General features: G+C 42.0%; 1 protein-coding gene across 4 annotated transcripts in view; it reads left to right on the plus strand.

Annotated features, from left to right (window-relative positions):
* Positions 1–27,592, plus strand: part of VCL (vinculin) — a 122,835-nt gene that overhangs the window by 85,659 nt on the left and 9,584 nt on the right. For all 4 annotated transcript variants that reach the window (XM_009214623.4, XM_009214624.4, XM_003903744.5 and 1 more), the window contains exons 8-18: positions 514–661; positions 6,050–6,203; positions 6,911–7,086; positions 11,082–11,272; positions 12,485–12,684; positions 14,009–14,137; positions 17,736–17,885; positions 20,689–20,797; positions 21,922–22,224; positions 24,053–24,177; positions 25,825–26,010. In XM_009214623.4, coding sequence (XP_009212887.1) covers positions 514–661; positions 6,050–6,203; positions 6,911–7,086; positions 11,082–11,272; positions 12,485–12,684; positions 14,009–14,137; positions 17,736–17,885; positions 20,689–20,797; positions 21,922–22,224; positions 24,053–24,177; positions 25,825–26,010 — 1,871 coding nt within the window. The remainder of the gene's footprint in view (positions 1–513; positions 662–6,049; positions 6,204–6,910; positions 7,087–11,081; positions 11,273–12,484; positions 12,685–14,008; positions 14,138–17,735; positions 17,886–20,688; positions 20,798–21,921; positions 22,225–24,052; positions 24,178–25,824; positions 26,011–27,592) is intronic.

Genomic DNA, 27,592 nt, shown 5'->3' on the forward strand with positions numbered 1-27,592 from the left:
GTTCCCATTGAGCAGACTTCCATTTATCTCAATAGACTACTTAATTAAGCAGATCAAATCATGATGCCAATGAGAATTGGGAAGTGAAGTTGACTGTATAAAGATAAGACCCAAATAGGTTATTGCACTAGGCTTTATTGATTTTCTAATACAATATTTATTCTGTTTTAGATTAATATTTGAATGAGTGTGAAAAACCTAAAGGAGGTTGGAGGTCCTAAATACTATTAAATTGTTAGAGTCTGTTTTCATCATCCATATTCTTACCACAAGCTACTTAGTATCTCCAAATAGATATGGTTCCAAGTATCTTTTTTCGCAATGTCTGTGGTTGAAACCTCCCCCTATGGTTTAAGGGCACTGCTTGGCTGTTAGCTATCAGATACGTTGCCTTCTATTCACTCCTCTTGTTTAAAATCATCCATTCCTTGGTGAATGAAATGACTTGTAAAGTATCCTCTCTAAATAATGAATGTGTCAACAGTGTAGATATTGAATATCTGTTTATTTTAGGGGATGCTGGTGAGCAGGCCATCAGACAGATCTTAGATGAAGCTGGAAAAGTTGGTGAACTCTGTGCAGGCAAAGAACGCAGGGAGATTCTGGGAACCTGCAAAATGCTAGGGCAGATGACTGATCAAGTGGCTGACCTCCGTGCCAGGTAAAGTTCCTCTGTCCTTACAGAGCAGTAGTGGGTAACTCATTCCTAACAGGGTGATTCAGAAAACAAGCCTCTGCCAGTTTTGAGTTATTTATTTGGCTAGTAAATAACAGAGATAATATAGTCTATTAAATTCTTTTGAGATGGAGGTGATCTTTCCCTTTGCTGACTTTATTTATTTATTTATTTATTTATTTATTTATTATTTTTTGAAATAGAGTCTCACTGTCACTCAGACTGGAGTGCGGTGGTGTGATCTTGGCTCACCGCAACCTCCACCTCCCAGGTTCAAGAGATTCTCCTGCCTTAGCCTCCTGGGTAGCTGGGATTATAGGCGCCTGCCATCACACCCGGATAATTTTTTTTGTTTGTTTGTTTGAGACAGTCTCACTCTGTCTTCAGGCTGGAGTGCAGTGGCAGGATCTTGGGTGACTGCAACCTCTGACTCCATGGTTCAAGCAGTTCGCTGCCTCAGCCTCCTGAGTAGCTGGGATTACAGGTGCCCGCCACCATGCCCAGCTAATTTTTGTATTTTTAGTAGAGACGGGGTTTCACCATCTTGGCCAGGCTGGTCTTGAACTCCTGACCTTGTGATCTGCCTGCCTCAGCCTCCCAAAGTGCTGGGATTACAGGAGTGAGCCACCGTGCCCGGCCACGCCTGGCTAATTTTTGTATTTTTAGTAGAGATGGGGTTTTGCCAGGTTGGCCAGGCTGGTCTTGAACTCCTGGCCTCAGGAAATCCATTCGCCTCGGCCTCCCAAAGTGCTGGGATTACAGGTGTGAGCCAGCATGCCTGGCCTGACTTTATTTAAAACATGTTTTAAATTATTTATTTATTTATTTATTTATTTATTTATTTATTTATTTTGAGATAGAGTCTCACTCTGTCACCCAGGCTGGTGTGCAGTGGTACGATCTCGGCTCACTGCAACCCCTGCCTCCCAGGCTCAAGCAATTCTCCTGCCTTAACCTCCCAAGTAGCTGGGATCACAGGCATGTGCTGCCACACTCGGCTAATTTTTTGTAATTTTAGTAGAGACAGGGTTTTACTGTGTTGGCCAGGCTGGTCTGAAATTCTCAGGTGATCCACCTGCTTTGGCTTCCAAAAGTGTTGGGATTACAGGCATGAGCCACCATGACCTGCCAAATTTTTTATTTTTATTTTTTATTTTTTTGAGATGAGAGTTTTGCTCTTGTTGCCCAGGCTGGAGTGCAATGGTGCGATCTTGGCTCACTGCAACCTTCGCCTCCTAGGTTCAAGTGATTCTCCTGCCTCAGCCTCCTGAGTAGCTGGGATTTCAGGAATGCACCACTATGCCTGACTAAGTTTACATTTTTAGTAGAGACGGGGTTTCTCCATGTTGGTCAGGCTGGTCTTGAACTTCTGGCTTTAGGTGATCTGCCCGCCTCGGCCTCCCAAAGTGCTGGGATTATAGGTGTGAGCCACCAATAATTTTTTATTTTTAATGGCATAGTCTTGCTCTGTCACCCAGGCTGAAGTGCAGTGGTATGATCATAGTTCACTGTAACTTTGAACTCCTGGGCTGAAGCAATATTCCTTCCTCAGCCTCCTGAGTAGATAGAACTATAGGCATATGCCACTATGCTTGGCTAGTTTTTAAATATTTTGTAGAGATAAGGTCTTGCTATGTTTTGTGGTCTCAAACTCCTGGCCTCAAGTGATCCTCCCAAAGTGTTGAGATTAAAGGCGTGAGCCATCACTCCTGGCTTGAGCTTTTAAAATATACAAATGCCTAATAACAAAGTTGAAACTTGTTCCATAATTGAAACTGAAACACAAATCTAGTTTTTAATTTTCTAGCCATAGGCTTATGAAAAATAAGGGGCAATGGTGAAGTCTGGCTTGGATAAATACATTTTACGAAGGGTGGGGAGAAAGAAACATAGAGTGAAAACACTGGAATTATTTCACCTCATAAAAATATCATTTAACTCGGTTATCCTCTAAGTTGGTAATTTCTGGGCTTTTTTGAGTTTCCTTTTCATGATTATTTATTTGGTTTCATAATTATTTACTTTCCTTTTACCCTCCTAAAGCCTTGGCCTTTAGAGCTTTTCTCCCCATAAACTAAATACACATAGTTTGCTATTGAGAAAACTCAATATAATATAAATTTGTTTGGAATTCATACAAATGAACTCATCCATAGTGATAATGAAGTTCTAAAAGATCCTCATTTTTATATAATTTTATGGTATGGACATTACGAAAACTTGGAATAGGATGAGACACTCATGAAACATCATGAGATAATTGGGATACACAAGGTCTGCATACAAACAGGGCCCAGAAACACTCCTCTACATGCAGTGCACTGTTATACCTGGTCTCCAATATTAGTGCAATAGGCGTAAGTGCAGATCTTATTTATTTATTTTTTATTTTATTTTATTTTATTTTATTTTATTTTATTTTATTTTATTTTATTTCTTTGAGATGGAGTTTCGCTCTTGTTGCCCAGGCTGGAGTGCAATGGCACGATCTCAGCTCACTGCAACTTCCGCCTCCTGGGTTCAAGCGATTCTGCTGCCTCAGCCTCCTGAGTACCTGGGATTACAGGCATGTGCCACCATGCCTGCCTAATTTTTGTATTTTAGTAGAGACATGGTTTCACCATGTTGGTCAGGCTGGTCTTGAACTCCTGACCTCAAGTGACCCACCTACCTCAGCCTCCCAAAGTGCTGGGATTACGGGTGTGAGCCACTGTGCCTGGCCAAGAATGCAGATCTTAAAGGAGTGGTTCTTAACCTTTTTTGGACCAAGATCACTTCTATCATCTGATGAAAACATTCATCCTTAACCTAAAAAGATGTATATAAACATGCCCATACAATGTTATATATAATTTCTAGAGGTTCATGGATTCCCTGTAGCCCTGGAAGCTCCAGGAATTTCAGGTTGAGTCTCTATGTTGAAGGGGAAAGAAACAGCTTAAATAAATGTGATCTCATTGAATTCAGTGAATCTTTTCTCCTGCTGAGAAGCAGTCTCCTCTGTCATGAGCATGGCAAGAACTTAGCAAAAAGACAAAAAGAAGTTTTGTTCTCATTCAGAGAAACGCCAGTGCAGTTTGACAGGATTCTTGGCTCTTCTGATTTCTCACTTTTGTGTCTTTTGTCTGCAGCCTTTTCCCAGTGTGGTCGCCAGTTTTCACTTGGAATTCTCAAATACACAGTTGTATGTGTGTAGAGAAAGATGAGTATGAGCAAGAGAATGAGGTAGCTATTGTAGGGGTTCCACCGTTAATCTGTAAAGAGAAAAGGCTAGAACAGTGAAGGGTAACTATGGTCCTGCTTCACAGTGGAGCCTGCAGTATCCTTTCCTGATGAAAGATTAGAAAGTTATCTCCCTGTAGTCCTTTCTTAAGTGTACCCAGCTATTTAATATTTTAGTGGCTGAAATACAGTACGAATTTCTTCTTGATATTCTGTTAAGTCACACAGGTTTCTAGGTTGCTAGTATATATTTTTACCCCCATAGGACTCAATAAAAACTTTCTATTTTGAATGAAAAAACTGTGTAGCCCATAAATAGTTTTACTTTTTCACAATTGGAATTTCTGCATTTCCAGCCTCAGAGAAGTTATTACTTTGTAATATACAGTTGGACTTTTACCAAAAAGATCTCTCATCATGAAGTAGTAGATTTGAAGAAAAAAAGCAAATTAAATCCTAAAGACTATGTTTCCTAAAAGTCTTCCCTCTTCTGCCACATAAAAGGAAGGCCTCAACTTCAAGGAAAAGGTGTATATATACCTTTTATATACCGAGCAGTAAATGAATGAATTCATTACCTCAAGTTTTGGTACAGATGAAAAACAGAAGAATTTTAAAAAGAGGCTAGATAGACTGGGCACAGTGGCTCACACCTGTAATCCCAGCACTTTGGGAGGCTGAAGCAGGTGGATCTCTTGAAGTTGGGAGTTCGAGACCAACTTGGCCAGCATTGTGAAACCCTGTCTCTACTAAAAATACAAAAATTAGCCAGGTATGGTGGCACACGCCTGTAATCTCAGCTACTAGGGAGGCCGAGGCAGGAGAATTACTTGAACTACTTGGGAGGCTGAGGTAGGAGAATTGCCGTCTTGGCTCATTGCAACCACTGCCTCCCAAGATCGCGCCACTTCATTCCAGCCTGGACAACAGTGAGACTTTGTCTCAAAAAACAAACAAACAAACAAAAAAACAAAAACAAAAAAAACCCCACAGAGGCCAGATAGATGAATGACAAATCAATACTATTATGAAGGGAAGCAAAGATATTTTGGAGTTTATCCTAAAATTAGAAGTTCTGATTAGGATAATCAGCCATGCCATTCTACCAAATGGTAAAGTTACCGCCCCTATCATTGGGATTACCAGGCTGCTTGGATTAAAACGATCTGGATCGTAAAATGAGGGCAAAACAAAGAAATAGGGAAAGTAAATAGAGAAACAAGTTTCCATGAACTCATATCATTTTTGGTAGGAATAGCGTATCATTTCTGAGAGAGGAAAATAGTGAAATCAGTTCTTTAGGAACTTGGTGGGAAACAGTGGTTTCCTATCAACATGTGCTCAGTATTAGCTAGTTTCGGTATTTATATATTTATAGATTGCCTAGGAGTGGAAGGTAGGCATTTAAGATTATCATTAGGTTCATTATAAAAATGATGATAATTCAGTAATATTAGTAGGTTGTATATTTGTATAGCTTTATTGCCAGTGTTTTCAAGTATATTATTTTGATGCTTGAAGCCACTCCATAAGTGGGGAAAATGTATTAAATGTATTACCTACCTTCATTATATGTTACCTTCATTATATAAGTTAGAAAACGGAAACCCAGGGAGGTTAAACATCATAAACAAGGTTCCACAGGTACCAAGAATCAAGATTTGAACACAGAGCTGCTTGTTCCCACTATGGTACACTTTCATTAACACTATGCGTGCTGCCTCCTGAAACATTTTCAATGTATACTTGCCTATAAGAAGACAATTTAATGGACTATTTATTTCAGAAGCACACATTACTATGGTAACAAAGCCCTCCTTAGCAATAAGATCACCAGCACATTTTCCCACTGAAGTTTAGATTTGATTATGTAATCACTACCAAGAGGAGAATCATTATCAAAATTTGCTGGCCTGGTCTTCAAAGTGGTTATGCAGTTCCATGAAGCTAATGTGCATTTTTAAAAGAAAAAGTACGTGATTTGGGCATCTTGCTTTGTTTATGTCTGTTTTCTTGTGCTGTCCCAGATTTACTGGGGAAAAGGAAAAAGCCAAGCATGTTCACGAAAACCACATGTACTGTGCTATTGGGAATATTTTGTCATTAAGTATTTGAGGGTGTACAATGACAGCATATGTCTGTTTTGAGCAGAGGACAAGGATCCTCACCGGTGGCCATGCAGAAAGCTCAGCAGGTATCTCAGGGTCTTGATGTGCTCACAGCAAAAGTGGAAAATGCAGCTCGCAAGCTGGAAGCCATGACCAACTCAAAGCAGAGCATTGCAAAGAAGATTGATGCTGCTCAGGTAGTGATGGTGATTTTCAAGAAGGGTGGGAAATAAAAGAGAAAGAGAAATGTTTCATAAATATCCTAAATCATAAATATCCTATCTTTCTTCTCTGTCTCTTATCATTTACTGTGGTTGGATAATGGTTTCTAAGTGATGAGTGACTTCTGGCACTTACCAATGTTAACACCTCCTTTACCACCACAGGTTTAGACAAATATTTATTTGTATTTTGAAATAAAGATCTTAATTTACAGCACTTCAATTAGCTAAAAGTAAGCACTCAGAGTACCAAGGGAATCCTAGTTCCTGATATAGATTGCAGTACATTAAAACTATTCCTTGTCCCAGAATTCACAACTCTTTGGTCATTGTAATGTTTAGGGGTTAAAGTTTTCTGATACTGCTCTACTGTAAAATGATTTTCAAGCATTTCACAAACACACGTTTGAGGAACTGAGGAACTAATAAGGTGTGGTTAATTCAGAGATGAGATAAAGCTTGGGAAGATATTTTATGCTAATGGGCATGAAAAAATTGATTTTAAAAAGATGAGAGATTGAGTTCATCTTATCTAAGAACCTCTGTACAATAATTAAGACCAGCATTATAAAAATGATTACTGGTGTATTACTTTTGAAATCCTTCTTCTGGCCTGGTTAAGTTTAGTAGAGTGGAGTTTGTGAGTAGATCACAGTGTGCTGCTTCTCCGTTTCTGTGTGTAGAACTGGCTTGCAGATCCAAATGGTGGACCAGAAGGAGAAGAGCAGATTCGAGGGGCTTTGGCTGAAGCTCGGAAAATAGCAGAATTATGTGATGATCCTAAAGAAAGAGATGACATTCTACGTTCCCTTGGAGAAATATCTGCTCTGACTTCTAAATTAGCAGATCTACGAAGACAGTATGTATTTAACCCTTAAATTGCCTTTTCATATCTTTTCTTCTCTCTCTTTCTCTCTCCCTTCCCTCTCCCTGTCTTTCTTTCTTCATACATATTTCAATTCCCCTAGGTTAAATGTACTTACGATGCTCCTCCACTATATTCTCATCGATTCTAGGTCAGATGTTAATTTGTTGTATCGCTGATGTAACTGAGGTTTAATGACTTATTGCTGGTCACATAGTTATAAATTGATAAATTTAGGAAGATAAGAACTCCTTTTTTGAGATGCTTTTTAAATTTCTAAGCTAGGGCTTGCTTTCATACATCATGTTTATGACCTATCTGTTTCTCATACATAAGAGGAAAATAATTTTTGTGGCTAGCTATGAAAAGACTCCTATGTGTATGTGGAAGGGAAGAAGCATAAGAAGGTACTTTCCTCCTTCCCCAGCAATGTTATTTTGTAAGTAGTAAGTATAGAAGATACTTAAATTACATTTCCTGGATGATTTTTCTTATAACAACAGCCTCTCCACAGCCTTCTCTCCTAAAGGCTCTCATGGCACCTACTTTGATGATATGGAAAAGGGATATTTCCTTTTTTTTTTTTTTGAGATATGATCTCACTCTGCCACCCACGCTGGAGTGCAGCGGCATGACTATGCCTCACTGCAGCTTTGAACTCCCAGGCTCAAGCCATCCTTCCGCTTCAGCCTCTGGAGCAGCTGGGACTACAGGCACGTGCCACCATGCCTGGCTAATTTTTTTATTTTTTGTAGAGATGGGGTGTCACTATGTTGTCAGGGCTAGTCTCAAACTCAAGGGCTCAAGCAATCCTCCCACTTCAGCTTTCCAAAGTTTTGGGATTACAGGCATGAGCCACTGCACCTAACTGCTTTCTTCTTCCAATAGATATTTTTCACTCTTAAGAATAAAACCCCTGCAGCACATGCTAAAATAACACTAAGGAAGGGTTTAATGTCAAATGTAAAATTTGCTGTCTATACTCTTAGGACCTAATGTTAAGTCCATATATATGCTAGGTACTCTTTAATGTTTCTTAATGATGAAGAGGTAATGAATGGTAATGGTGCTAACAGCAGACCTTCATGTGTGGTCATTCATGCCATCATTACTTAATACTGTAGCACACACATAAACATACATCTGTGTAACCTCTTGCCAGGAGTAGCCACGATCAGAGTCATGTTAAAGACCCACTTTGTTCAACTTTATAAAGGAGAATGTTACAAAAATTTAGAATCATAAAGGAACTCTTAAGAGAGTATCTAAGCTGGGCAAGGTAGCTCAGGCCTCTAATCTCAGCACTTGGGGAGGCTGAGGGTGTGTGGATCACTTGAGGTCAGGAGTTCAAGATCAGTCTGCCAGCCTGGCCAACATGGTGAAACCCCGTCTCTACTAAAAAAATACAAAAATTAGCCAGGCCTGGTGGTGGGTACCTGTAATCCCAGCTACTCAGAGGCTGAGGCAAGAGAATAGCAGGAAGTGGAGGTTGCATTGAACTGAGATTGTGCCTGGGTGACAGAGCGAGACTCTGTCTCAGAAAAAAAAAAAAGAGAGAGAGAGAGAGAGAATCTAAATTAGCTCTTCTGGCAGATGGGCTATTATTTTTATTTATGTATTTGTTTTATTTATTTATTTATTTTTGAGATGGAGTCTCACTCTGCTGCCAGGCTGGAGTGCAGTGGTGCGATCTTGGCTCACTGCATCCTCCGCCTGCTGAGGTCAAGCGAGTCTCCTGCCTCAGCCTCTCGAGTAGCTGGGACCACAGGCGTGCACCACCACGCCCAGCTAAATTTTTGTATTTTTAGTAGAGATGGGGTTTCACCATGTTGGCCAGGATGATCTTAATCTCTTGACCTCATGATCTACCTGCCTCGGCCTCCCAAAGTCCTGGGATTACAGGCGTGAGCTACCACACCCAGCCTATTATTTTTATTTTTACAGATGAGACAGATAAAGTTAACCAGAAAGTTACCTTTCTATGGCTGAGAGGACCTGAGATGGAAAATGAGTCAGATTCTTTGTATTTTTATAATGGTTAGAATTTGAAGTCTTTGGAATAAGGTTTTGGGGGCAGTTTTTTTCTTTGTGATATAATTGTGGTTGTCTTTTTATTTCTGTGTTGGTACTTGGTTGAGGTTCTTTGGTTGGAAGGTCCTGGTCAAGTAAAAAGTAGAGGATTATTGAAAATAGAGGCACCTCATCAAACCCAATAGCTCGAACGTGGCCAGATATTGTGGCAATGGGAAGCCCCTCCCTTCACCTCTTAGTCACTGTGTGGGATCCTCTATGTCTGTTTCACCCTGTGTGTTGACTTAGTTTATTTATCTGGAGGTTTGTCTCCGGCTGTGAGCTACCATGGCCCAGGCCTAATCATTTTCCAGCTCCAGATCTCCTCACTGGTTGACTATGCAGTGTTTTTGAAGTATGGACCCAGGGTTACCTGCCTAAGAATCATCTGAGAAGATTGTTAAAATTGCAGACCCCTTGACCCCACCCCAGACATACTTAATCCAAATCTCTTTTGATGGTGGGTTTAACAATCTGTATTTAAAAATAAGATCTCCAGTGACTTTTATCCATACTGGACTTTGAGAACCCCCAGAATCTAATTGAGTGCCTTGCCTGACTGTGGATATCTTGTCCTTGAGGTAGATAACCACCTAGTTTAATCAGTTATGGCAAGGACTGGGGATTATGTGATACCAAATGTATAGTAGTTTAAGAATGAAGGCTGGGCGTGGTGGCTCATGCCTGTAATTCTAGCGCTTTGGGAGGCTGAGGTGGGTGGATCACTCAAGGTCAGGAGTTCGAGAGCAGCCCAGTCAACATGGTGAAATCCCATTTCTACTAAAAATTAAAAAAATTGCTGAGTGTGGTGGTGGGCACCTATAATCCTAACTACTCAGGAGGCTGAGACAAGAGAATAGCTTGAATCCGAGAGGCGGAGGTTGCAGTGAGCCGAAGTCGTGCCATTGCACTCCAGCCTGGGTGACACAGCGAGACTCCATCTCAAAACAAAACAAAACAAAACAAAACAGAGTGGAGACTCTGAAGTCACAGTGCTGGGTTTGAATCCTGACTCTATCAAAGTAAGTAATGGGACATTGGGCAAGTTATCCAACCTCGTACCTTCGTTTCTTTAGTAATGAGGATAATACTGTTATTTACATCATAGGGTTGTTGTAAGGATTAAATAATATAAGACAACTGCTTTTGACCGGGTGTGGTAGGTCATGCCTGTAATCCCAGCACAGGACTTTGGGAGGCCCAGGTGGTAGGATCACTTAAGCCCAGGAGTTCAAGACCAGCTTGGGAAACATCGGGAGAATGTTTCCTTTCTCTAAGAAATGTTTTTTTTTAAAAATTAGCCAGGTGTGGTGGTGTATGCCTGTAGTCCCAGCTACATGGAAGGCTGAGGTAGGAGGATTGCTGCAGTGAGACCTGGGAGGTCAAGCCTGCTGTGAGCCATGATCTCACCACTGCATTCCAGCCAGGGTGATGGAGCGAAACCCCTCTCAAAACAAAAAACAAACAACAAAAAATTACTTGCAACGGTACTTGGCAGAATTAGGACTCAAAAGATAGATAGTACTACTACTAGTTCGGCTATAACTACTTCAGCCGCTCCTACAACAAACATGGCTGCCTGGGCCCACCCAGTTCCAGAGGGAACTAGTGCTTTCAGAGGTGGCAGGCAGAGGGTGCAGCTAACCTAGTGATGATTGATTGAGCTCAGCTAACCAAATGATTGATTTGAGCTTCACTGATGCAAACTCATATTTAATGTCTTAACTAGGACAAAATCATCTAAATGTAAATTATTAATTTTTTATTTAAGGGCCAAATAAATAAACCACTCCTTTCAAACCAAATTAATAGTAATCATGAGCAATTTGTCATCTTATTAGCATTTGTCATTAACAGCTAAGTGATCTCAATGTAAATAGTGTTTATGTGTGACAGGATGGCTGTCTTTTTCTCTGCAGGGGGAAAGGAGATTCCCCAGAGGCTCGAGCCTTGGCCAAACAGGTGGCCACAGCCCTGCAGAACCTGCAGACCAAAACCAACCGGGCGGTGGCCAACAGCAGACCCGCTAAAGCAGCTGTACACCTTGAGGGCAAGATTGAGCAAGCACAGCGGTGGATTGATAATCCCACAGTGGATGACCGTGGAGTCGGTAAGGGCAGCAGTGCACTAAACCCCATTAGATTGGTCTCAGTGCAAATAAGCAAGATGTTGATAGGGGTCCTGTAACATCTGTAATTAGGTAAGGGTTCTTTAGCTGCTGATAAGTAACTGTGATTACATTTCCAAATGCAGCCAGTAAAATTCCTGTGATGTAATCAAGAAGTGGGCCAGGCATGGCGGCTCATGTTTGTAATCCCAGTGCTTTGGGAGGCTAAGGTGGGAGGATCACTTGCGCCCAGGAGTTTGAGATCAGCCGAGCAACACAGCAAGACCCTCTCTCCTCAAAAATAAAAAGATAAAGAATTAGCTGGGCATAGTGATGCTCACCTGTAGTCACACCTTCCCAGCTACTTGGGAGGCTGAGGCGGGAGGATCACTTGAGACCAGGAGTTACAGGCTGTAGTGAGCTATGATCACACTACTGCATTCTAACCTCAGTGACAGAGAGAGACCATGTCTCTTAAAAAAAAAAAAGACAAAATTCTAAGTTAGTTATACCCAGTGTTGTGAGGAGTTGGAGCGTTGGGCACATGTATAATTTACTGGAGAAATAAATTAGTACAAACTTTCTAAATTTGGTATTAGATGTCAAGAGCTTTAAACAAAGTTCATACCTATTGACTCAGGAAATTAAGGGATTTTTTTTCTAACAAATAATTAGAGATCTTTCTAAGAAGTTGCATACAGGAATATATGTTTAATAATAAACATTAAGTTGTATACAGCATAAATGTTTAATAACAACTGACTTGTGAAATAATTATGGTTAATATGATAAAATATTACATAGACTTTAGATCACGATTTTAAAATATAGTGAAATAAAAATAAAGTGTTAAAAAGAACTGGCTAGGTGTGGTGGCTCATGCCTGTAATCCCAGCATTTTGGGAGGCTGAGGCGGGTGGATCGTCTGAGCTTAGGGGTTCGAGACCAGCCTGGGTAATATAGTGAGACCTTGTCTCTCTAAAAAAACCAATTAGCCAGGTATGGTGGTGCACACTTGTAGTCCCAGCTACTTGAGAGGCTGTGGTGGGAGGGATTGCTTGAGCCAGGAGGTCAGGGCTGCAGTGAGCTGTTGTTATGCCACTGCACTCCAGCCTGGGTGATAGAGCAAGACACCACACTGCACCACACTGCAGAATGGCATTGTAATTGTCTCCTCTGGGTCTTGTAAGTTTCATTGTTTTTCTCTTGGTCCAGGTCAGGCTGCCATCCGGGGGCTTGTGGCCGAAGGGCATCGTCTGGCTAATGTAATGATGGGGCCTTATCGGCAAGATCTTCTCGCCAAGTGTGACCGAGTGGACCAGCTGACAGCCCAGCTGGCTGACCTGGCTGCCAGAGGGGAAGGGGAGAGTCCTCAGGCGCGAGCACTTGCATCTCAGCTCCAGGACTCCTTAAAGGTAGAAGTCAGGAGCACATATCATTTTACTTTTTATGCTTCCTATTATTGAAAGATGAGGGAAGGAAGAGAGAGATTTGAAAAATACATAATTTCTGGCATCTAGGAAAAATGAAAAGAGTGTGACCAAAGATACAAGGAAATCTAGAGCTTATTAGGAAAAAGCTTGCTGGTATATAGTAGCAACTAAATTTGTTTTCCAAATTCCACTCAGTCAAGAGCCCTGTTGTGATTTTTGCTCTATCCACATATCATCTGTACTTTTATTTAGCCAATATTTTTCTTAAAATGGACTTCTTTTTAAAACTTAAATTTATTTAAGAGAAAACTCTGTGGCCTGGGCATGGTGGTGCACGCCTGTAATCCCAGCTATTTGGGAGGCTGAGGTGGGAGAATCACTTGAACCTGGGAGGCAGAGGTTGAAGATCATGTCATTGCACTCCAGCCTAGGTGACGGAGTGAGACTCTGTTTCAAATAAATAAATAAATAAGTAAAATAAAACTTTGTAATAATCCTGAAATCTTGGGTTTGGTAAGCTAGTATTTTTTCCTATTATCCTTTAAAAGAAACACATAATTATTAAAATAAAAACATTTGCCCATGTAACACCTAAAATTATCTCAGGTATCACCAGCTAGTTTATGCCGCCCACCTTGGGAAACAATGAGGGTGATGGAGACTTCTTTATATAAATCCAGAAAACTTAAATTGGACTAAATGTGATGACTATGAAAAGAGCTTGTTCATGGCTTCTAAGAATACTCTTATTTAGACCCATGTTTAGAAATTGATACAGATATTTGTTACTGAGTTTTTCTAGAAAACTTAATTGAAAAAACCTGGATTAAAAAAGTTCCCATTCTTGATTTCTTTCTTCTTAAGATAATAAATTGCTTAGAAATTTGACACTACATCCACCGAACAATCCTTACAGTTACTGTGATCATTATCAGGCCCTGCCAGCACTGGCAATGGTATGGAATTCTAGCTCATCTCTGGGCCTTCTTTGGGCTCAACCTCATGATTCTCAGTATCATTTCATAGAGGCCACCAAGAAAGGAAATAGAATTCCTTGATTGAGTGGAACAATCTCTAGGGACATGTGGGTCATGTCTTATTTCTTCTACACCACTAATGTCTTAGAGGGCAGGATTCATAAATTACATCTGTTCTGTAATAGCTCAGTGCTTTGTACACAGTTAACAATAAATATTTATTGAAGGAAAGACTGAATAGATGAATGAATGTCAGTGAAGTAAGGGCATTAGTAGATATGCTTTGAGGATATATCTGGACATTTTCATATGTAAACAATGTTTTTAAGGATCTAAAAGCTCGGATGCAGGAGGCCATGACTCAGGAAGTGTCGGATGTTTTCAGTGATACCACAACTCCCATCAAGCTGTTGGCAGTGGCAGCCACGGCCCCTCCTGACGCACCTAATAGGGAAGAGGTGGGTATCTGAGGTCTTCCATTTTTCTGTTGGCCTGCGCTATAGGTATATGTAAAGTTGAAATGTGATTACAGTGTACATCAGGATCAGTGGTTGGGAAACTAGATGAGGGGTGGAAGAGCTGAACAGGGAAAGCCCTACCATCTCTACTTTTAGTCTCCACATGTATCAGTTGGGAATATCTTTAGTTGCAAGCAAGAGAAGACCTGACCATCAGAGATTAAAACAACCGGGTTTGTTTTCATCACAAACCAAGAAACATGGAAGTTGGTAGCTTTGGCATTGGTTCAGCAACTAAATATCATGAAAGCTGGCATTTCTGTGATTTTCTAGGTCATTTTCTCAGGGTGTGGGATGGCATCATGTTAAAGGCAGGAAGAAATGAAGAATGGGGGTACTCCAGTCACAACTGTGCCTTTTGAGTCAGGATGATCTTTTTAAATCAATTGATGTCATTCTTATACTCAAACCCTTCCAATGACTTCCCGCTATCCCAGAGTAAAACCAGAGTGCTAACAATGAAGAGGATTGCCAGTGATGTGCTGGTAAGCCAACTCTCCAGGAAAACAAAAAACCTTGATTTGTAATGTTTGTTGATTTCCCTTATGTAAATATTCCCACGGTGGCTGTTTCAACATGAAGTCACTGAAACCTGAGTTGGGAAGAGATGGACATGTTTGGCTCCTGTGAGCTGCCATGAGTCTGTACAAGTGGCTTCAGCACACCACTGGATCTGGTCCCCATCCACTTCTTTGCCCTCGTGTGGTACCACTCTTCCCCCTCAGGCTACATCTGTATATACCTCCTTGAATTGTATTCCTAGTGTGTGTTTATATGTTCTAACCTTGGGACCTTTGCACTTGTTTGTTCCAGTCTTCTCCAGATAACTATATCTATTAGTTACTGTCTTTCTTCAGCTTTCTACTGAAATATCACTTTTGGGTGACCACTAAGATAACAACCCCACCCCAACTACTATCTCCATGGATTTCTTCATCTCCATATCCTACTTTTTTCCTTAGCATTTATCAACATTTAATGTATTTACCCATTTTTCATTTTTGGTTTGTCTGTCTTCCTACCATTACCATGAAAACTCCATACAGGTAGGGACTTTATTCTGTCATTACCTTATTCCCCCTTCTTGGAACAGTGCCTGCCACATTGTTGGTGCTGAATGAGTGAAAATAGAGGCTTTCCTAGAAATTGTCTAGGAGAGCTTTGCTATACCTCATTGGCTTGAACTCTGTCTCATGACCACCAACTGCAAAGGAGTTCAGGAAAGCGAGTATTTGGTTTTCCAGCCTTTATAGTATTGGCAGCGAAGGAGAACGGGTTTGGGTCAGGTACCCAAGACAGTGTAGAACTGGTAGGTGGAGGTTTTTGTTATTATGCGACGATTACCCCAGTTTTCTTTCTATAACCTGACTTACTAGGCATTTCAGCTGATTGCTCCCTTAGGCTGAGATGATTTGCTATTTTTTTCATTCTAGACTTCTCTTTCATGCTAGTAGATACATCTAGGTGGGCCTCTACACCTATAGGCTTCCTAGTTACCTCAGCATATGTTGTCCTTCTGTTCTGTCTTGGAAATTTGTGAGTTGTCATTGACTTTTCCCTTCCCCGCACCCATTCATACAAATAAACAACTAAGGTATGCTCATTTAATCTCACATCTGTTTTCTGTTCATGTTGCCATAGCTCTAATTCTGTTCCTAGTCCCCCGCTGCCTATATGATTGTATAGCTCTAACTGGTCTTCTTTGACTCTTTCACTAGGCCATCAGTCAAATAAAAATACAACCTAACTCTGACATTCTCCTGCTTAAACCCTTCAGTGGTGCCTGCCCTTTCACAGAGGATAAGGCCAGAGCTCTGTGATCTAGCTCTGACACTTCCGATACCTGTTTCCTACAAACTGCTCCCTCTCATTTCTGGCCCTAGCTATACCTCGTTGCTTGTGGTTTCCTGCATAGTCTGTCTTTTCCATGTCTTTGTTTTTTCTGTGTAATTATCTTCCCCTTCTTTTTTGGTGAATTACTATTTATCCTTCATCCTATAATCCTTTGCTTCCTAGAGAGGTTAAGTACTTTTTCTTTGCTCCTGTAATATCAGTGCTTAGCTTTATTATTGTACATAGCACACTGTATTGTAAATCTGTTTTCGAGTGCTTTTTTCTCACTGGGCTGTGAGTTCCTTGAGATGAGGATATTGTGTCTTACTCATTTTTGTATCCTCAGCACCTGTCTCAGGGTCTGGCACATAGTAGGTGCTCAGTAAGTTTTGGTTGAGTGACGAGAAAAGCAAGTTAAGCAGTTAGTTAAATCAGAAGGAGCAGCAGTCATGGTCTGGCATTGAGATGGTCAACCAAGGATATTAGGTAGGTAAAAGCCCAGGAGATCCAGAGTGTGGGAGACCAGCTAGGGTGAAAGAACTGAGGCCACAAGAAGGAGGCTAGGAGATGAGGGATTTTAGGCAGAGATTCTGAGCATTAAATGGCAGGAACCCATGTAGCTGAATCCAAACAAGAGGCTGGCGTGGGGAAGAGACTTGAGAGGATAGACACAGAACACTGGCAATGATATTGGAACTTGCTATTGAACCAAGAGAACTTTAGAGATTGTCTAGAGCCAGAAGTGGTCTCCAAGTTAGGCAGAAGGAGACAAAAGAGAGGATGCATTCCACCTGGCAGCTGCAGACATGTTCGTGTAATGTATAAACCTGACCCAGTGCTGTTCGGAAGCATCAGTTCTAATAGTGCGGTAAGTAATTAACTGAATGTGAAGACTAAATAACCCCCATTCTCAAAAGCTTATCTTCTAGTTTGAAGAAGATAAGCTTTTGCAAGAATCTATTCTAACAAATGACCAAAGATCTCTTGCTATTTTAGGTAAGTTAAATAGTCCCCTCCACGGTATGCAACCTTGCACAGTGAAAGGAAACGTTAACTTTTTTAAAATTTGAGAACTGAATGAACAATTAAGTAGATGGTTTTGCATTTGGGGTTAATAAAATCAGTCATCCTTGCCCTGAGGCCTAAGCGTGAGCACGAGCTATCGTTTTTCCCTTGGAGGTCAAGGGCAGAGTTTTTACAACATTAATGGTAATGGGATATATGAAGGATGCTGCTCTGGGGAGGTTGGAGCTTAGTTTAGGAAGGTGTGGATGTTCTTGACTTTTAACGTACCCAGCCACCTACAATAGAGTCTGGAGTGGGTTTGACTATCTTCTTCAAACTAGAAGATAAGCTTTTGAGAAGGGGGTTGTTTAGTCTTCACATTCAGCAAATTACTGCAGAGTATATAATGCTCTTGCTTGTACCTGGTAAGCACTGGTTGAACTGGAAATGAAGGGTATGTGCATGTGTGTGTGTGAGTGTGTTTGTGTGCATTTGCAGATGATGGTGATGGCTAAACGTCTGAGGAGATCCATCAAGGCCAGGATTTGGAGTTTGACTGTTGTTTTATTAACTAGGGTTTGATGTCATCTCTAAAGTCTTTGAGCAGTTGCTGCCCCTACTGAAAGGAAGAGACTTTTTCTTAGGCTACCTGACCCATTTGATTGAAATAAATGTTCTTAATGTCTGTTTTTTCTTCAAGGTATTTGATGAGAGGGCAGCTAACTTTGAAAACCATTCAGGAAAGCTTGGTGCTACGGCTGAGAAGGCGGCTGCGGTTGGTACTGCTAATAAATCAACAGTGGAAGGCATTCAGGCCTCAGTGAAGACGGCCCGAGAACTCACACCCCAGGTTGGGTTTTGCTCACTCCTCATACAGTGTTCAGTAAAGAAAGTTAATTACAGAACAGTTTCTATACATTTTTGAATACTTAATGTAAGACAGCATAAGAAAACATATACAGGCCAGGCCAGTAGCTCACACTTATAATTCCGGCACTTTGGGACGGTGAGGCAGGAGGACTGCTTGAGCTTTGGAGTTTGAGACCAGCCTGGGCAATATAGCGAGACCCCGGCTCTACCAAAAAAAAAATTAGCTGGGTGTGGTGGTGCATGCCTGTGAACCCAGCTACTTGTGAGGCTGAGGTGGGAGGATTATTTGAGCTCCCAAGGTTGAGGCTGCCAAACTGCCCCACTGCACTCCAGCCTGGGGTGACAGAGCAAGACCCTGTCACTATCTTTGTACATTTTCATAACGTTTGAATTTCTTTTTACAAAGACTATTTATTAGTTTTGAAAGTAGAAAAAATTAGTAAAGCAATCCCCTTGCCACATACATACATAACTAGGAAAATATTTGGATAATCTTTTTTTTTTTTTTTTGAGACAGAGTTTTGCTCTTGTTGCCCAGGCTGGGGTGCAATGGTGCAATCTCAGCTCACTGCAACCTCCACTTCTTGGGTTCAAGTGATTCTCCTGACTCAGCCTCCCGAGTAGCTGGGATTACAGGCGTGCGCCACCATGCCTGGCTAATTTTTGTATTTTTAGTAGAGACGGGGTTTCTCCATGTTGGCCAGGCTGGTCTCAAACTCCTGCCCTCGTGATCTGCCCACCTCGGCCTCCCAAGTGCTGAGATTACAGGCATGAGCTACCTCGGCTGGCTTGGATAATCTTAAGAGGCTACTTTGTTTTAATTTAGAGTTTATATATTTTCTCCACATCTTTGTGAGAGTTTTTTTTCTTAATTAATTAATTTATTTTTTTCATATTGAGCTGTTTCTACAACTTACTTTCTTTTTTCTACTTATTGTGTAACAAGGCATGGCTAGTAAGTTTGGGAGCAAAAGAAGATTGGGAAAAAACCAAATTGGACAGTTATGAAAAGTCTACTATGTGATAGGTTTTCTTAAAAATATTAGCTTGCCGGGCGCGGTGGCTCAAGCCTGTAATCCCAGCACTTTGGGAGGCCGAGGCGGGCGGATCACGAGGTCAGGAGATCGAGACCATCCTGGCGAACACGGTGAAACCCCGTCTCTACTAAAAAAAATACAAAAAACTAGCCGGGCGAGGTGGCGGACGCCTGTAGTCCCAGCTACTCCTGAGGCTGAGGCAGGAGAATGGCGTGAACCCGGGAGGCGGAGCTTGCAGTGAGCCGAGATCCTGCCACTGCACTCCAGCCCGGGCGGCAGAGCGAGACTCCGTCTCAAAAAAAAGAAAAAAAAAAAAAAAAAAAAAAAATTAGCTCAACATTAGTTCAATGTTTATACAATTTTTCTTCTATTCAAATTATAGAAAATTCATTATTTTTTCATTTATTTATTCAGACATTTATTGAGTGCCTGTGATATATTCAGAACTATGCTAGACTTTACAAATTTGTGATACTGTAAACTTGTGAGGAGATATGGGGGAAATGAGCATGTCTCTTAATCATTAAACTTTTGCCCATGTGGTGTGTTAATAAATTAGATCCTCTTGTTCAGCTTTTTAACTTGTCCAACTTTTACACAATTTTTTATAAGCTACAAGCATGTCTAACACTCTTTAAAAGCTCCCACAAAACATGGAACATAAAACACAATTTCAATATGAAACTGAGATTCCTAAAAAAGAGAAACAGGAATCTAGACTTACAATCTAGGCTTTTTTCAATTATAGAAAAAATGAGGACTCTGGAGACAGATCTGGACTTGAGTCTTCTGTGATCTTTTCTTTTGTTTTTTGAGATGGAGTCTCGCTTTGTTGCTCAGGCTGGAGTGCAGTGGCATGATCTCGGGTCACTGCAACCTCCGCCTCCTGGGTTCAAGCAATTCTCTTGCCTCAGCCTCCCCGGTAGCTAGGGTTACAGGCATATGCCACCACACTCGGCTAATTTTTTGTATTTTTAGTAGAGATTGGGTTTCACCATGTTGGCCAGGCTGGTCTGAAACTCCTGACCTCAAGTGATCCACCTGTCTCGGCCTCCCAAAGTGCTGGGATTACAGGTATGAGCCACTGTGCCCAGCCGAGTCCTCTGTGTTCTTGATGCTTCGTCTCTCATCTGTAACATGGAGCTAACTCCTTCCTAATGGACTCTATTTGGATTAAGAATATGCATGTACAGCCTGTATCTTACCTGATATGTAGCAAATGTTAATCCTTTTTTTCCCCAAATGCTGTAACTGACTGGCCAGGACCTCTTGAACAAGTCACTTAAATTTTCTGAGACTTGGTTTTTGCATCTCTAAAGTAGAGATATTAACTGTCCTGTCTCTCTCATGGGGTTATTGTGAGGATTTTTTCTTTATATTATTTATAAATCAGTTTTGAGTACTTTTTGGTATCTTTCTTAATGGTGATTTTTAAGATGGGTTGATACCAAGTGTTTAAACATATGCCAGTTTTGTGTATGTTCTTCTGAAGTATCAAGTGGACACTCATTTACTTTGTCACTTTATTACCTTCTTAAAATAAGTCTGTGATGGTAAAACCTTCCTGTGAAGGGCCCATTCTGGGGAGCTATTGAGACCAAACCTCCTATGTTCAGCCTAAAAAGAGACTTGCCACTTTCTGGCTTTACAGTGCCATCTGTAGGTAAAAAGGAGAAAGCTTGGCTGAAGGTTTGTATTTGGAGAGCGAGGGTGCTCTGGTGTTTAAAGGTGTTTTGTCATTGTCAGGTGGTCTCGGCTGCTCGTATCTTACTTAGGAACCCTGGAAATCAAGCTGCTTATGAACATTTTGAGACCATGAAGAACCAGTGGATTGATAATGTTGAAAAAATGACAGGTACAGTTTTCTATAAAGTTCTTGTTGTCTAATCCATGAAGAATGAGTTCTGAGAAATTGGAGCGGGACTGGTTCTGTTACTCAGCTGCAATTGGATAAAGGGCCAGTCATGTGCTCAGCAGTGTACTTGGCCCTGTGAAGGCTGCTGAGCAGTGGCGGCTTCTCATTCAAGCCTTGCAACTTTGTCAGAAGAGAGACTCTTTGAGTCTCTTTTATTTTAATGCTGCCCTCCTGGCGTGATGTTTATTGTCACTCCTCCTATCTTCTCTTTGAATAGTGTCTTTGCCCAGTCTGAGCCCGAGTTTGGTTTCAGAGGCTGGGAGGCGGTGTTTGTGGATACAGTAAGTGTCCCTGTCATTTACAGTGGGTTCACATTTCAAGGAACCACAATAGCTACCATTTAATACAACTTGTCTCAGAGTTTCCTCCAACTTATCAACTACGTAGTTTTTTTTAAAAAGGAGAAACCAACCACCAGCAAACCTGTGTCTGTGCAATTGAAGTGGCACCTCTGAATCGTCTTCATTCTCTGTAAAGGGAGAGATAGGAAAGAAGGAATGAGGAATGTAGGCTTTTCGCTGTCCCTGCAGAACCTGTTGTGACTGGGGTCCATGGCAGCCCGAGATGAAAGTGGAACTCCTGAGGTGTCTGAAGAGAGGTAATAGGAATAAAAAACAGGCTGTTAGGGTTATTGGAAGCCTCCGCATGGCTCATCTTGAGCACTACAAGCTGCCAACAAGCAACAGATGGCTGGGGAGTGAGACGGTCAGGGAGAAAATATTATTCACAGATAACGTGGTGGTGATGCAGTGATGGTTTCAGACGTATTCCTTGTTTCCTCCCGATGTTGCATTTCTGGTTGTCTGGGGTGGATACAAGGCTGGCAACCACGGTTGGTATAAATGCTGCAAATCCAGATGGGCTTTTGGACTATGTCCTTGCTTTTTTTTTTTTTTAACTGTGGTGTTTACCTGGAAGCTTTTGATTATGTAGGAAGAACTCTGAGCTGAAGAAGAGAATTCTGGATGTTATACTTTCTCATGAGAAACTTGAGTGGATAACAGTGTTTTGGAGTTTCTGTTCTTCTAAATTGAAACTAAATTCCATTTCTGTTTTCCTAACAGGGCTGGTGGACGAAGCCATTGATACCAAATCTCTGTTGGATGCTTCGGAAGAAGCAATTAAAAAAGACCTGGACAAGTGCAAGGTAGCTATGGCCAACATTCAGCCTCAGATGCTGGTTGCTGGGGCAACCAGCATTGCTCGTCGGGCCAACCGGATCCTGCTGGTGGCTAAGAGGGAGGTGGAGAATTCCGAGGATCCCAAGTTCCGTGAGGCTGTGAAAGCCGCCTCTGATGAGTTGAGCAAAACCATCTCCCCGATGGTGATGGATGCAAAAGCTGTGGCTGGAAACATTTCTGACCCTGGTAAGCAATGCATGGCACTATGGCTCACCTCCGCTGAGAGGTTAACTCAGGAAAGATAGTGAGGGAATATGTACCCCACAACCACCACATACAAAGTCTGGGGGCAAAAGCTATAGACATTTAGTTCGAGAATGCTAGATTAATCTTTTTCCATCCAAATCTCTGCAGTATTAGCAGGATTGTTGTATGTTAATTTTTCTGGACCAACTTCTCTGTGCTTTCTGTTTTTTTTTTTTGAGACTGAATTCTGCTTTCTCAGGACGGAGGGCAGTGGTGTGATATCAGCTCACTGCAACCTCTGCCTCCTGGGTTCCAGCGATTCTCCTACTTCAGCCTCCCGAGTAGCTGAGATTACAGGTGTGCGCCACCATGCCCAGCTAATATTTGTGTTTTTAGTAGAGACAAGGTTTTGCCATATTGGCCAGGCTGGTCTTGAACTCCTGACCTCATGTGATCCACTCGCCTTGGCCTGTTAAAGTGCTGGGATTACAGGTGTGAGCCACTGCGCCCAGCCTCTGGGCTTTTTTTTTAGACGGAGTTTCACTCTTGTTGCCCAGGCTGGAGTAAAATGGCGCAATCTCACCTCACTGTAACCTCCGCCCCCCCACCCGGATTCAAGTGATTCTCCTGCTGCAGCCTCCCGAGTAGCTGGGATTACAGGCTCCCACCATCACACCCAGCTAATTTTTTGTAGTTTTAGTAGAGACAGAGTTTCACCATGTTGGCCAGGCTGGTCTCAAACTCCAGACCTCAGGTGATCCACTGGCCTCGGCCTCCCAAACTGCTGGGATTACAGGCACCCAGCCTGTGCTTTCTTAATATGGTCTGGCTAAATAGCTCCTTGCCTTGTTCAGTCATTATTTTGGAAAATTTTCAAAAAATGCATGATAACCAATTTCCCGTCCATTTAGTTTATGTAACTGGCGTTAACTTCTCTTGGGCTTTTCTTAAAATGCATTTTTTCTCTGTAAAGCATTCTCAATTTCTATCACATCTGGTGGGCTTAAGGTGATCTGTGGGTCTCCTAGGCCCTACACCTAAAAAAAAATCTGGGTTTTCTTTAGGTGAATTTGGATCATATTTTTGGTACTACCATGGCAGATCATAATGGGAGCCGCTTCTTTGGTTGAAATCATCTGAATTTCTTCCTGTTTTGAACATCTGATGTTTTCAGTCTTGTCTATGAGTAGAATGTAGTCAATGCAAGAGAGTAGGAAGGAGGGGCTCCCCTATTCATCTCTGGTTCAGGCAGAATCTTTCTAATATCCTCAACCCATTATCACTAAGGACATGCTTGGTTTCCAAAACTGGAGTTTCTAATAGTTTGAGTAGATTCTTGAATTCCAAGCAACTGGACAGAGTAGCGCAGCTTAGCATAAGGGTTAACATACTGAATGCCAAGTAGAGCAAAGGAGTAGAGAGAAAGGTGAGAAGTACTTCAGGGAATGTATGTCCAATCTGAAACTAACATCTCCCATGTTCTGAGTTGGGCAGGCTTATCTCTTGACTGCCTCATCATAAGAGAGGCGATGGATGCCACCTGAGCCCAAAGTGTTCACGCCCAGGGATCTCCTGCATACTTGTTAGTTGTACAGCCAAGAAGGCACCCTGAACACTAAAAGAACAGCTGGTTTGTGATGCTTCCAACGCTCTGCAGGCCTCAGGACATCTGCCTTGTCCTGCCTCCCTCCCTCTTCAATCACTGCCCGTGATGTTTACTGGCAGCTTCACATCCAGCTTTTGTTCATGGAACCAGTTCTGCTGCTGCACAGACAGTGCTTTGGGGCACTGATCCACCCAGCTGAAAGTGAGGGTGTCTTGTGTTTAGGACTGCAAAAGAGCTTCCTGGACTCGGGATATCGGATCCTGGGAGCTGTGGCCAAGGTCAGAGAAGCCTTCCAACCTCAGGAGCCTGACTTCCCGCCTCCTCCACCAGACCTTGAACAACTCCGAGTAAGTAAATTCAGAGATGTGGAGAACTGAGCAGGAAGGTGTTGAGACTGCAGCAAGAGAGAGGTAGATTGTGTTTTAGAGCCTCCATCACTAGGTGGCTTCGTTTAGCTTTCATTTGAAGCTTAGTGGGAGGCAGATCTTGATTTTCATTTCTAAATCCAGTGGAGTTATAACCTAGTGCTTAAATGCATGGGTTGTGTGTGTGTGTGTAGTACTGGTGTGTGTGGTAGTGGCTTGCTGTGATGGGGAGTGGCTGGAGCAGAGGAGCTGGCTTTGGTAAGTGTGGATGTGATGAGTGATGAGGTAGTGCATTGTGGTAAAATAATCTGCACAGCTTGCAGTAAGGAGATTTGGTGTGTTCTTAGTTGACAATGGTAGAACCAAGGTGGTTGAAATCTTGTGGTGGTTCTTTCCTTTGACTTCTTTTTCTTAAGTAACAAGATATATGCTTTTAAAATTTTTTTCCTCAACTATAATTTAAGATCTTTAGATACCTTCCCCACTACCCCCCGCAAGTACTGTGAATATATTTTTACATGGTGTAGGAAGAAGCTAGCTAGGCAATATGTTGCAGATACAAATTCCAGAAACAGAAATAGTGATTATTTTTAGACACTTATTCCAACTAACAGTATTAGAAATACCTTGACTTTGTAAATAACCTATCAAGGCAATAATCTGATTTACTTTCCCATATTTAATGTCATTAAAAGATGTTAAGTTTCTAAGTTGGTTGAGTACAAAATTGGGTCATTGCACACACAGCTAAGGAACAGTGTTTCCCAGCCTTCAACGCTTCTTAGATTCTTTCCAGCTGGGCTCTTGGTGGGTGTTTAGAGCTGGGAGAGAGGGCTATTCCTGGGGAATGGCTTCTTATGTGAGCAATAGAGTCATGCCATTTAGAATCTGGATCTTAGAGGTCATTTGGTCTAGTTACCCCTCACTGACAGATGAGGAACCTCAGGCCAAGGGGAGAAGTTACTTGCCTATGTAGCTGCTTTTTGGTAGAACCAGGACCAGAACTTACATCTTTTGTAGGGATTTTTTGAGAATCCTTCATCTGGTAGCACTGTGTATATCTCCCTGAGTTGCAACCAAAACAGCAGCTGCAAGCCTTTTTTTTTTCTTTTTTTTCCTTTTTTGAGATAGAGTCTTGCTCTGTCGCCCAGGCTGGAGCACAGTGGCATGATCTTAGCCCATGGCAACCTCTGCCTCCCGGGTCCAAGTGATTGTCCTGCCTCCGCTTCTCGAGTAGCTGGGATTACAGGCACATGCCACCATGCCTGGCTCATTTTTGTGTTTTTGGTAGAGATTGGGTGTTGCCATGTTGGCCAGGCTGGTCTCAAACTCCTGACCTCTGGTAATCCACCTGCCTCGGCCTCCCAAAGTGCTGGGATTACAGGTGTGAGCCACTGCGCCCGGCCACTGCTAGCTTTTTGTAGAGAAACCTGCTTCTGCTAGTTTTTTGTAGAGAAACCTGCTTCTGTTGAGATTGAAGCAGGTGGTCCTTGTGGCTCAGTGTGGGTGGTCTTACATGGAGTGAATGTGGGTGGATTTTCTAGGGACACTTTTTAGAAGAAACGAAAGAATTCCGGGGGCGGGGGGTAATTTTAGGACTTTACTTACAACTTGTTTTCTCTTTTTTAGCTAACAGATGAGCTTGCTCCTCCCAAACCACCTCTGCCTGAAGGTGAGGTCCCTCCACCTAGGCCCCCACCACCAGAGGAAAAGGATGAAGAGTTCCCTGAGCAGAAGGCCGGGGAGGTGATTAACCAGCCAATGATGATGGCTGCCAGACAGCTCCATGATGAAGCTCGCAAATGGTCCAGCAAGGTAAGTAGTGAAGCTTTTCTTGTTGAGAAAGGATGTCTTCTCAGAAAGGATGAAGGACCATGCACACAGCCCAGAAAGAAGAGTCTATTTGGAGTCACCCTCTCTCTCTCCTTTGGTTCCTGTGTTGCCAATAGCATGTTCCTCTTCTTACCTGTGGTTTAGTGAGATGTTTCTGGCGCCTGATGGTTTCTCCTTCAAGCTGCAAAAGCCAGAGCCAGCCTGTTATTTGAGAAGAGGGTTCCTGTCCTCTTTGTCCATTAGAGTGCCAGCTGCCTTGACTTTGGCATTTGGGGTCTTTTAGAAATTGCTTATCTTTCTTGTAACTGCAAATGTTTTTAGATGCTACATTGCTAATTATCAGAGCTCCAAATATGAATTCTGTGGACTGTGCTAAAGCTAGATGAAATGTTTGCATTTTGTTTGTTTTTTTTTTCACAGAAGCAAGTAGATTGGTATCTTAGAAGCCATATGCTTTTGTCCTTTCTCAGAATCATTTTATCTCTCAACTTAAGACAGCTCCAGGCTGTCTCTTACTCAGCAAATCTGAAGGTATAAATATTAATGTGGTTGGTAAAAATATGGATGCTACAGCAGTCTTGCCCTATGAATAACTTTTGCCTATTTTCCCCTAAATGATGAAAAGTGAGCAGTAGCTTTTCTAGATAAGAGGAATACTATTGCTAACCTTGCAGTGAAAGGTAGCTCTTAGTTCTAAACTGTTTCTAATATGACCCTAGATCTTTTTTCTTTAATGTTTTTATGACCCTAGATCTTTATTCCTACCACCTATTTGCCTTTATTCTTTGCACATCCTCAAAGCTTTCGAGCTCTTGTGCCAACTGTACTTCCTCAGGGACCTCCTGCACCTGCAGCTGATCTTGGATTTTTTTTCAGGCTGGGAAATTCACATTGGTTTTTAACACTGTATTTTGCTGAACTGTTAGCTGTGAGCCCAGGTTCTAAGACGGAAGGGAGACTTTGCTGGTGTTCGACCTGACCTGTAGAATTATTTATAATGGTATCTCTCCAACTGCATGTGGCAGAGTCCCACTGTGCATGGGGAGTGGGGGAGGTGACAGTGAAAATTTTAAAGGAAATTTAAATTTCATTACAATGAACCAAGATACACTATGCAGAACAAAAAATATACATGAATTATTTGAAACAAACAAACAAACAAACAAACAAACTTAAAAGCAGACAGCATTGGCCCACATTACTTGCCCCACTCTGCCATTTGTGGTGTGTCTCCTGAAGCGTGGAACATCAGGAGTTTGCTGACTTTGAGTTGTGTATGTACAAGTCAGAAGCTACTTGAACCATGTATGTACTGGGCTGGGGAGGAATATCTGTTTGTGTGCCTGTCAACCTGTCTGTCTCTGTACACTGTGGGACTCTGAGCCTTAGCAGCAGTGAGCTGGCTTTTCTTTTGAGCAGCAGAGGTGGGTCTTGGCTGAGTTTAGGCAAGAGTTTAGATGGTACCTGAACCCCTTGTTGGCCCTGAATCCTCCAACATCGTCACCCTTTGGAGTCAGGTTTTGTGTGCAGGATAAGACTTTTAGGAGTGATAACAACCTCAGAG

The sequence above is a fragment of the Papio anubis genome, chromosome 11 (genome assembly GCF_008728515.1).
Source record: "Papio anubis isolate 15944 chromosome 11, Panubis1.0, whole genome shotgun sequence".
In the NCBI taxonomy this organism is placed as follows: domain Eukaryota; kingdom Metazoa; phylum Chordata; class Mammalia; order Primates; family Cercopithecidae; genus Papio; species Papio anubis.